General features: G+C 39.6%; 2 protein-coding genes across 2 annotated transcripts; both read right to left on the bottom strand.

Moving 5' to 3' along the window:
- Positions 1 to 773: 773 nt before the first annotated feature.
- Positions 774 to 2,794, bottom strand: LOC149244094 (disease resistance protein RUN1-like). The gene is made up of 3 exons (XM_089371420.1): positions 1,946 to 2,794; positions 1,001 to 1,165; positions 774 to 884 (listed from the first exon to the last, which is right to left on the bottom strand). The coding sequence occupies exons 1-3, from the start codon at positions 2,792 to 2,794 to the stop codon at positions 774 to 776; spliced, it is 1,125 nt and encodes a 374-aa protein (XP_089227546.1).
- Positions 2,795 to 9,670: 6,876 nt separating this feature from the next.
- LOC149244093 (uncharacterized) lies at positions 9,671 to 10,766 on the bottom strand. The gene is made up of 3 exons (XM_089371419.1): positions 10,525 to 10,766; positions 10,297 to 10,416; positions 9,671 to 10,184 (listed from the first exon to the last, which is right to left on the bottom strand). The coding sequence occupies exons 1-3, from the start codon at positions 10,764 to 10,766 to the stop codon at positions 9,671 to 9,673; spliced, it is 876 nt and encodes a 291-aa protein (XP_089227545.1).
- Positions 10,767 to 11,310: the final 544 nt, after the last annotated feature.

Below are 11,310 nucleotides of genomic sequence, written 5' to 3'. Positions count from 1 at the left end.
TTTGGCACAACCTCTGAAATCAAAATACTCAAGTTTTGATATGTCTCCCAAAACATCCTTTGGGATGGACAAATTAATACAATATTGCAATGCTAGATATTGAAGATGCAATAATTCAGAGAAGGAACTAGGCAGTTCAGTCAGATTAATGCAACGCGATAGATCTAACTGTCTTAGGTTTCTAAGTTCCCCAAAATGAATGGGGAATGATTGTGAAGTTGTGAAATATTTGAAAATTATTTTATTCATGACGGTTCCTATACATTGGGTAAAATGGGAAAAAGATGGCACTGCACGTTGTTGAGCGCTAGAGATATTTTTGCAGAAATTCATATAATGTTCAACATCAAACGTTTCATGGTTGCTCGAAGAACTTGCAGATGTGGCTCCACTCGCATCACTATTCGACTCAGGCAACTCCCTAGGAAGCTGCAATGTACGTTATCTGTTAATGGCTGGCTACTGGAATTTAAACTGGATTAAAATACTCTCTAAATCGTTGATCAAAACATTCTAAAATCTAAATTTATACCTCATTAAATCTATCAATTGTGTGTTGGATGTGGTCACCAGAACCATCATGAAGCTCCAAAACTCTTAATCTGGCCAATGAAATGGTATACAGAATGGAAATGGATGCAAATTCGTTCAAGCGAAGCCAAATCAAGTCACCCGACATAGTAAATGAGGACAAGTTCACGGGATGGTCAACCACTAAAAGGTGAACACCCCTAATATTCATGTGATTTGTGAGTTCTGGCAGATTCTGATCTTTAAGAATGCGAAAGGCGAACACCCCTAATATTCATGTGATTTGTGAGTTCTGGTAGATTCTGATCTTTAAGAATGCGAATTCCTCGTGTTAAACAGGATTCTGAGCCGTCCTGACAAGCACAATCACATTAACCTAAGTTAAATGGCTGCCTCGTCAAAATAGCTCAAAATTATAATACAGATTAATAAAGGAATCAGAGAGAATTTGGAGACCTGACACAAATACCTGCAACTGAAACCTTTCTGTTATATCCCTTGAGCAACTAAGGCGGAGGGGCTTATTCTTTGGGAACTCGAAAAGTTCCTCTCTGGCGATATGTCTTGCCAATCCCTTAAGTTGATTGTGCATCATGACTCGGGAATGCTTATGTTGCTCATCCTGGCACTTTGTCTGTACCAAGCAGGGAAATAATCAACTATAGCAGGGATATGGTTGGGAAAAGCAAGGAAATAATCGGTTATAGCAGGGATATGGTTGGGATTGGAGAGCCTCCAGGTCTATGAGGATGCAAAAGACGTTATAGATTGGATAAAAGGATATAATAAATTCAATTCTTTTATTTTGAATGGTAGGCACATACCAACACATCAACATTGATCACATGTACAGAGAACAAAACAACAGAACTGGACTGCAGATTTACTATCCAAAAGAGGTATTGGGAAAAAACCTGGTAATTTTTTTTACAGCATCTGATCATGGGGTTAAGACAAATGTGGGAAGTATCAACTAGTTAAAAGACAATACTGAGTAATGAAGAACATATGGGACTTTTTTACTGTAAGAAGGTGAAGAAGATGAATACATTTTGTGTTTTCTTTTTTATCATTAATATAGACTGAGTAAAACTGATAATGAACTAAAACACTTGTGTACATAGAACTAGAAGATATGGTTAGCAAAAAAAGGCATAGATCACTGTCTTTTTGGAATTAATGTCTGTTGAAAAAGGAGACTATAATCAAAATACATGTGTACTATCTATTTAATATTAATACAGAAGCATTTTTTTTTTAAATTCACAATTTGGAAACAAAATGAAACGTTGATTATTTTCCTTAGATAATTGTTGGTCTCCATATCATGATCATACTCGAGAAGGCATTTTTTATGTAGACTTTTAAGGCAGTCTCTGACGTAACAGTAACCTAATCCCTCCAAGACTCAGACTATTAGCCCTTGGTCTTCTCCCGCAAGAAAACACCCAATGTCCAAAAACATCTCTTTCTCTTCCTTTTTTAGATCCTCGTAACTCGCTTTTAATGTGTTTATTGTATCGTCTGATAATGTTTTAGAAAACTTTTCCACCTGCAGCTTCCAATAGGTCTTGTCACGATTGCCAGCAAGATGTTGGCCCAAAACTTTTAAGGATGAAGGCAACCCATCAAAAATTTCTAGTAGCTCCTTCACCAAGTCTTCAAACCCTTGAACTGGTTCTGATAGATCGAAAGCATAGCGGAAAAAGAGCTCTTGGGCATGCTGTCTATTTAATGGCTTTACATCATATAACAAAGCTTTTGGTGATGGTCGGAGTAAATCTCTATGGCGAGATGTGAGCAAAATCAGACTACGAGGTCCCACTGCATCAATATCTAGTAGACTGTGGATTCGCTCCATATCATCAACCTCATCCAGAACAATCAGAGCTAGGAGAGCTTGTAGACTACGTTGCAAAATAGCCTTTCCTTGGATGGAATTATCAATATCCAAATCATGACCCAACAGATCACAAATTAACTGCTTCTGTAAAGATGTTAAGTCCCTTCCCCTCACGTTAAGCAAAAAACAAGATTGAGGAAAGTCAGAACGCTTTACATTGTAGAGATGTTTAGCGAGAGTCGTCTTCCCGATGTCGCCCATCCCAATAATCACCACAATCTTTGTGTCGCTTAGATTCAGAATTTTACTTTGGAAATCCTTGGCTGCTTCGTCCAGTGCAACTGGGTGTTTAGCCACTTCTAAGGGTTCCCCTTCTTTTACCTTTGCCAATACAATACTCAAAATTTGCTCCAAATACATCCCATAGTCATTGATTAAGAAAGAAGAAGAAGAAAGTGAGAATCTATAATCCAAAATTAAAGTTTTAAATGGGAAGAATAAGGAAAGTGTTGAAAATGTAATTTCAACTGTGCAACAGTTGAGCCGTGCAGCAGCATTAAGACAATAACCGTGCGCTTCACCAAGGATCGTGGCACAAGACATCGCCGATGAGCGATCACCGATATCGCATCGACGAGTCGAAATGGAGGACTTACAAAGAGGTCTGGGCTTTTATATATTGCGATGAGCGATCACCGATATCGCATCGACGTGTCGCATCGTTGCTTTCAAAAAGGGGGGCACGACCCAATGGGTATTCAACATTTTATTTCATGTTGTTTCTGTTCCGCCAGCGGCCTTTTTTTTCCGTGTTTTTAATGTTATCCAGGCATAAGTCAAAATATATCGCATCGGCGGATATCGCATCAGCATTTCGCTATTAGGATAGCCAAGGGGACAGGGTCTTTACATATGACATGCATCTGACCCAATGGGATGGACCCGATAGCATTATAAATAATTTCTGATAAATTTTCAGGTCCGCGCTAAGGCCGTTTTCAATGGTTTTTGGCGCATTTTCATTATATAATGAAATATAAGGAAATACAAAGGAAGCCTTGGCGGGTGCTGATAGCGATGTGTCCCGGACCCGATGGATATTTGAAATAGAATCATTTAGCATTTGAAGTCTGCCAAAGGCAAATTTTTTGTGTTTTGCAACGTTTTTATATATTTTCAAATATATGGAGAAACAGAGGATTGGCCGGCTTAAGATATGCAATGCGACCCGATGAGGTGGACCTGATAGAGAAGATATATATCTGTGGACCTTTGATATTCAAAATAGTGAGGTGGGCGATATTGTTCAATGGTGCGGAGCCGGTTAAAGCATGGAGCAGTACAGCAGTAGGCGACTGCATTCAATACACAGTATGGCCGAGAAGGAAGCAAGTTGCGATCCAACTCTTGCACATTGAATTCTCAGCTACCACAGTTAAAGTGCAGCTCAGCCAAGGACAAGAAGGACAGCCTCGAGTAGTTTACAGCATGGGACTCCATTTTTGTTCATTAAATCATTTAGATTTAGTATGTGTTTTTTTTGTGTGGATGTCCGTAGAATGAGAGAAGGTAAAAGCGCAGCAGCGCATGTGAATGAAATATTAGTTGTTGAACACGAAATGTAATAGATAGCAGCATAGTATACACAATGTAATGGGAAAGGAATGAATAGAGTAGCACTGCGCATGTTTTTTTTTTGGTGAAATCCCTCTGTGAGAGAGGAAGACTCTTTTGTAATACCAGTTTTATTAATGAATAGAAATCTGTTGGTGTGTAAAAACTCTGTCCTCTGCAAATAAATTTTTAGCCTTCCGTTGTGTTAAGATCTAGTGTGAAAAACATAGCATTGTTCTCTGTATTCAGTTTATTTTGTTTTTGGGATTATAACAGAAAAATCCCCAACAGTGGTATCAGAGCTGGTTCAGGCTCTTTGAAGGAGTCAAAGAAGCTGAAGGAAGGTTCCTTTTGTTGCAGCAGCTTCTCCAGCAGGGTGAAGACTTAGTGAAGAAAGGATCCAGCATAGCTGAGAATGCAAGGAATGGACAGCACCAACACTAGTATGGGTATTTTTAATACTCAGCTCCCACAGTTTAATGGGAAAAACTATGACTAGACTTATGGAAAATAGTTGAAGATGGTTTTAAAGAACCAACAGATGAAAATGAGTTTAATAATTTAACTCAGGCAGAGAAAGATCTATTGAAGAGCTACAAGAAGAAGGATTCAAAGGCCCTTGTATTTTTGTATCAAGCAGTGGACCAGAGTGTGTTTCCAAGGATAGCAGCAGCTAAGACATCCAAAGAAGCATGGCAAACCCTCAAGACAGCTTATCAAGGCATGGAGAAAGTGAAGACAACAAAACTACAATTGCTGAGGAGAGATTTTGAGAATCTAAGCATGAAGGAGTCAGGCAATATTGACTCATTCTTCACACATGTAATTGGTCTGGCCACACAGATAAGGACTCATGGAGAAACTCTTGAAGAAAGGAGGATTGTGGAGAAACTGTTGAGGATCCTACCCTCAAAGTTTGATGTGATTGTCACCACCATAGAAGAGACAAAGGATCTCTCAAACTTTTTAGTTGATGAACTTCATGCATCACTGATAACACATGAGCAGAGGTTGAGTAGAAATGAAAAGTCATCTCTAGAGCAAGCCTTCAAGACCCAGATGTCCTTTGGAAGAGGAAGAGTTCAAGGTAGAGGAAACAAGAGAGGAAGAGGCAGAAGCCAAAACAAAGGTGGAAGAAACAGTCCAGCAAATGCTCAAGGAAGAGGCAGCAATCCAAATCAGAACCAAGGCCAAGGTAGCAGCCAACAAAGAGGACAAAATCATGCTCAAGGACAAAGGTATGAAAAATCCAATGTCCAATGTTATTACTATAAAAAAATATGGGCACTATGCCAATGAATGTAGGAAGAAGCAGCATGATATGAGTAATAGATCCAATGCAAATGTCACTAGAGAAAATATCAGCCAAGATAATGTACTTTTAGCTTGTAATATGGCTGAAACAAATAGTGATGATATATGGTTTCTAGACTCCGGTTTCAGCAACCATATGATAGGAAACATAGCTTTGTTTTCTGCTTTAGATCAAAGTGTGAAGTCACAAGTCACCCAAGAGGCTTTCCAAAGTGTGCCGAAGGATGAAAATTGGTTGTGGCACTTGAGATTTGGACATCTCAACTTTGGAGGTCTTAACTTGTTGAGAAAAAAAGGGATGGTAAGAGGATTACCATTGATAGAGAAACCAGACAGCCTTTGTGAAGGTTGTATCTTGGGAAAACAACATATAGAAAGTTTTCCATCAGGGAAAAGCATCAGGGCAAAAGCACCCTTAGAAATTGTCCACTCAGACTTATGTGGACCGATGCAAACACCATCACTAGCAGGCAGCCAATATTTTCTAACATTAATTGATGATTTTACCAGAAAGACTTGGGCTTATTTTCTAAAGAACAAAAGTGAACTGTTTGAAAAATTTCGAAATTTCAAAGCACTTGTGGAAAATCAAAGTGGGCTGCGCATCAAAGTTTTGAGAACTGACAGAGGAGGTGAGTATATCTCCAAAGAATTCCTACGGTTTTGTAGAGAAAATGGAATTCACAAGCAGTTTACAGCTAGGTACACCCCACAGCAAAATGGAGTTGCTGAAAGGAAAAATAGAACAATCATGGATATGGCGAGGAGCATGTTGAAGGCAAAGCATCTGCCAAATGATTATTGGGCTGAAGCTGTACACTGTGCAGTATATATTTTGAGTAGATGCCCAACAAAAGCAGTGATGAACAAAGTGCCAGAAGAAGCATGGAGTGGGAGAAAGTAAGGAGTCACCCACATGAAAGTTTTTGGATGTGTAGCTTATGCACACATTCCAGATCAGCTAAGGAGGAAGTTGGATAGCAAAGGGGAGAAATGTATCTTCATTGGATACAGTGAGGAATCCAAAGCTTATAGGTTGTATATCCCATCTACCAAGAAGTTTTTTGTGAGCAGAGATGTTCAATTCATCGAGGAGGAAGCTTGGGATGGAAGCATAGAGAAAACAGTGAATGTTAAAAACTGTCTGTCTCATGATGAAGATGATGAAGAGATGGCTGAAATGCATCCCCAAACAGCAGCACCAGCACAAGGACAACAAGGAACACCCTTGAGGAGAAATGAGAGTGGCTCTCCAAGCACACCACAAGGAGGAAATTCAAGTGCTTCTTCAAGCACTTGCACACCAAATGAAAGAGGTAAGAATTTTAGAAATCTAAGTGACTTTTATGATGAAGGTATGAATTCATTATTTTCCTTATATTGTCATGTTGATGACCCTATTAATTTCGAAGATGCAATTTAAGATAAGAAATGGATAGAAGCTATGGATGAGGAAATGAATGCCATAGAAAGAAACAAGACATGGGATTTAGTTGAGTTACCAAAAGGTAAAGAAGTCATTGGAGTCAAATGGGTCTATAAGACCAAGTGCAATGCTGAAGGCAAAATTGAAAGACGCAAGGCAAGGCTGGTTGTCAAGGGATACAAGCAGCAGTATGGGAGAGATTTTGAGGAGACTTTCGCACCGGTTGCAAGAATGGAAACCGTGAGAGCAGTGTTGTCCATTGCAGCACGAAACAAGTGGAAAGTTTACCAAATGGACGTGAAGTCAGCATTCCTAAATGGAGTGTTAAAGGAAGAGGTTTACATTGAACAACCTCTAGGCTATGAGAAGAAAGGCCAAGAGCACAAAGTGTGCGGATTGAAGAAAGCTCTTTTTGGGCTGAAGCAAGCGCCAAGAGCAAGGTACAGTAGGATAGATTCCTATCTACTAGAAAATGAATTTGACAAATGTGAGGGAGAACCCACCATCTACATCAAAGAAAAGGATGGTAAAATTTTAATTGTAGTGTTGTATGTTGATGATGTGATTTTTACAGGTAATGATAACTACCTCATTGAAAATTTCAAATCAGTCATGAAAGAAGAATTTGAAATCACTGACATGAGTTTGCTGAGATAATTCTTAGGAATAGAAGTAGATCAAAATGAAAATGGGATTTTTATCTCAAAAACAAAATATGTAAATGAAGTGTTGGGAAGATTTAATATGCAAGAGTGCAAGGCAGCAATCACTCCCACAGTAATGGGATTAAAACTCAGCAAAGAGGACAGCAGCAAGGATTTTGATCCTAGCTTGTATAAGAGCATAGTTGGCAGCCTTATGTATTTAACTGCAACTAGGCCTGATATAATGTTTGCTGTTAGTTTGATTTCCAGATTCATGGAGAGGCCAAAAGAGGCACATTGGCAGGCAACAAAAAGAATTCTGAGGTATGTCAAAGGTACTAAAATGTTTGGAATTTTATATTCTACTTCAGAATGTTCAGATTTAGTTGGATACACTGATAGTGATTGGGCTGGAAGTGAAGATGATTGGAAAAGCACATCCGGTTATGTTTTTCACATGGGTTCAGGATCCAGTTCATGGACTTCTAAGAAGCAGCCTATTGTAGCGTTGTCTACAACAGAGGCTGAATATGTGGCAGCTACAGCAGCAACATGTCAAGCAGTTTGGATGAGAAGAATGTTAAGGAGCCTAGGCCAAGAGCAAGCAAAAGCAACAGTGTTTTTTTGTGACAATAGCTCAGCTATTGCATTATCAAAGAATTCAGTGTTTCATAAGAGAACGAAACACATTGACACAAGATTTCATTACATCAGAGAATTGGTAAGCAGTGGAGAAATCACTTTACAACATTGCAGGACTCAGGAACAGGTTGCAGACATTTTGACAAAGCCATTGGATCAGAAAAGATTTGAATTTTTGACGAAGTGTTTGGGTATGACTGAATTCCCAGCAGTTGAAATTAAAGGGGAGTGTTGAAAATGTAATTTCAACTACGCAACAGTTGATCCGTGCAGCAACATTAAGACAATAACCGTGCACTTCACCAAGGATCGTGGCACAAGACATCGTCGATGAGCGATCGCCGACATCGCATCGGCGAGTCGCAATGGAGGACTTACAAAGAGGTCTGGGATTTTATATTTTGTGATGAGCGATCACCGATATCGCATCGGCGTGTCGCATCATCGCTTTCAAAAAGGGGGGCAGGACTTGACGGGTATTCAACATTTTATTTCATGTTGTTTCACTTTCGCCAGTGGCCTTTTTTTCCGTGTTTTTAATGTTATCCAGGCATAAGTCAAAATATATCGCATCGGCGGATATCGCATTGGCATTTCACTATCGGGATAGCCAAGGGGACGGGGTCTTTACATATGACATGCATCTGACCCGATGGGACGGACCCGATAGCATTATAAATAATTTCTGATAAATTGTCAGGTCCGCGCTAAGGCCATTTTCAATGGTTGTTGGCGCATTTTTGTTATATAACGAAATATAAGGAAATACAAAGGAAGCCTTGGCAGGTGCCGATAGTGATGAGTCCAGGACCCGATGGATTTCCGAAACAGAATCATTTAGCATTTGAAGTCCGCCAAAGGCAAATTTTTTGTGTTTTGCAGCGTTTTTATATATTTTCAAATATATGGAGAAACAGAGGATTGGCCGGCTTAAGATATGTAATGCGACCCGATGAGGCGGACCCGATAGAGAAGATATATATGTGTGGACCTTTGATATTCAAAATAGTGAGGTGGGCAATATTGTTCAATGGCGTGGAGCCAGTTAAAGCATGAAGCAGTACAGCAGTAGGCGACTGCATTCAATACACAGTATGGCCGAGAAGGAAGCATGTTGCGATCCAACTCTTGCACATTGAATTCTCAGCTACCGCAATTAAAGTGCAGCTAAGCCAAGGACAAGAAGGACAACCTCGAGCAGTTCACAGCATGGGACTCCATTTTTGTTCATTAAATCATTCAGATTTAGTATGTGTTTTTTTTTGTGTGGCTGTCCGTAGAATGAGAGAAGGTAAAAGCACAATAGTGCATGTGACTGAAAAATCAGTTGTTGAACATGAAATGAAATACGCAGCAGCGTAGTATACACAATGTAATGGGAAAGGAATGAATAGAGTAGCACTGCGCATGTTTTTTTTTGGTGAAATCCCTCCGTGAGAGAGGAAGACTCTTTTGTAATACCAGTTTTATTAATGAATAGACATCTGTTGGTGTGTAAAAACTCTGTCCTCTGCAAATAAATTTTTAATCTTCCGCTGTGTTAAGATCCAGTGTGAAAACCAGAGCATTGTTCTCTGTATTCAGTTTATTTTGTTTTTGGGATTTTAACAGAGAAATCCCCAACAGAAAATATAAAGTGTTCACCTTCCATTTGATTTATTTAACGATGTAACCAGAAATATTTGCGGCCTTTTTCAGTGCTTCCTTCCATTCTGCCACCACTCCTCCATGCCTTTGGTGGTACTGAAAGCCTTCGTTGTAAGGTCCGCCCCCTTCAATGTCTCGAAGGTCTTTAGGCTCAACATCACAAAAGATGAGTATAATGGTAGTGGTGCGCTCCTCAGCTGATCTCAGAATCCAACACAATTCATTCAAGCACCAACGTGATTCGGCATATGTCTTGGAAAAAATAACATTATGAACTGATGCACTGGTAATAGCTTCATGGATCACATCGTAGAGAGTGGATCCTCCCCTAAGTTCCTTCGCATCCAGAAAGACGTGCAACCCACAGTGCCTAAGACGATGGTAGATGAGGCTGGCGTGAGTGAGCTTGGCGTCAGGCCCTCTGTGATTTATAAACACGTGGTATTTCTCAATCTGTATGGGCTCCCGTCTGACCATTCTCCATACATGATTCACAATGTTCTCCAAAAACCTTCCATGGTCACTGCAATCCAAACAGACAGTCATAGTTGTAAGTACGATTAGGGAAAGTGACAAAACTTTTAGATGAATGTGAAACTCTCTATAGAATGTGTCCAAATTAAGTACGGATTCACCTTTGCTTCGTTTTGAAGACGAAACCAGCAATGTCTGCAACTTTTCTCAGCACCTCCTTCCATGCCTCCACCTCTTCGATGGTGTATTCGGTTTCATGTTTTCGGAAGGCCTCGGCATAACTTTTCCATCCAATCTGACGAAGATCAGCAGGTTCGACATTGGAAAACACGGGTAGAATGGTGCGGTCATGAGATGATCCCACAAGTCAGCTCAACTCATCCAAGCACCAATGTGACTCAGCATAATGCTCAGAAATAATGGTAACGTGAATGGAGGCGCTGCTAATAGCTTCTTGGATAACAGAGACGATAGTATCTTCCGCGCAAACTTCCATCTGATCATAGAAGAAGACACGCAACCCACGCTTTGTGAGACTATGGTAGATGAGACTCGCAAGAGTGTTCATGGTGTCGACTGTTCTGTAGTTTATGAAAACCTGGTATGTTGCTGGCTCTGGGACTTGCTCCATATTGAATTATCGATGGGATCGGATGCAGGTACAGTAGATGAAGCAAGCACTCCGCCTGAGAGAGAAACAGAGGAAGGCAGTTGCCAGCAGAAAAGATGTAGATGAAGCAAGCACTCCGCCTGAGAGGAAACTTAGGAAGGCAGTTGCCAGCAGAAAATATGTAAATGAGATTATAAAAGCACAAAGATGGGTACAGTGAACCACATAAAAAAAGGAGCAAAGGAGATCGAGAAGTCTTCAAAATATTTGCAGTGGAGCATCTTTGCTTTGCCGACAGCTGTAAATCGGGTGAACATCGGCAGAGGTCAAGTTAAACTCCAACGATTTGCCATGGGATAAACACCAGCACAATCACATTTATTTATTATGTGGTTGATATAGGTTTATATGAAGTATATTTACAACCATAGATGTGGTTAATAAAATTATTATATTTATAATGTAAAAATGACTATTAAAAATTAAATATTGGTAATTGTTAATAATAATATTGTTATTATATTAATATTATATTATATATTAATATAATATTATTTTTATATAA

This window comes from Pinus tabuliformis, chromosome 8 (assembly GCF_031772625.1).
Source record: "Pinus tabuliformis cultivar Carrire ecotype Pingquan chromosome 8, CPIR1, whole genome shotgun sequence".
Classification (NCBI taxonomy): Eukaryota; Viridiplantae; Streptophyta; class Pinopsida; order Pinales; family Pinaceae; genus Pinus; species Pinus tabuliformis.
The sequence above is the reverse complement of the archived record's forward strand: the minus strand, read 5'-3'. Positions and strand labels throughout refer to the sequence as shown.

Bases quoted from the DNA above. Each gene is read 5' to 3' on its own strand.
- LOC149244093 (XM_089371419.1), bottom strand. From the start codon at position 10,766: ATGGAGCAAGTCCCAGAGCCAGCAACATACCAGGTTTTCATAAACTAC. The intron at 10,417-10,524 runs GTGCTTGGATGA...TGGATGGAAAAG, and splicing joins CATTATGCTGAGTCACATTG to TTATGCCGAGGCCTTCCGAA. The intron at 10,185-10,296 runs GTGAATCCGTAC...TTTGGATTGCAG, and splicing joins GTCTTCAAAACGAAGCAAAG to TGACCATGGAAGGTTTTTGG.
- LOC149244094 (XM_089371420.1), bottom strand. From the start codon at position 2,794: ATGTATTTGGAGCAAATTTTGAGTATTGTATTGGCAAAGGTAAAAGAA. The intron at 1,166-1,945 runs GTCTGAGTCTTG...TGCTTGGTACAG, and splicing joins GAGAAGACCAAGGGCTAATA to ACAAAGTGCCAGGATGAGCA. The intron at 885-1,000 runs GTATTTGTGTCA...TGTGCTTGTCAG, and splicing joins CAGAAAGGTTTCAGTTGCAG to GACGGCTCAGAATCCTGTTT.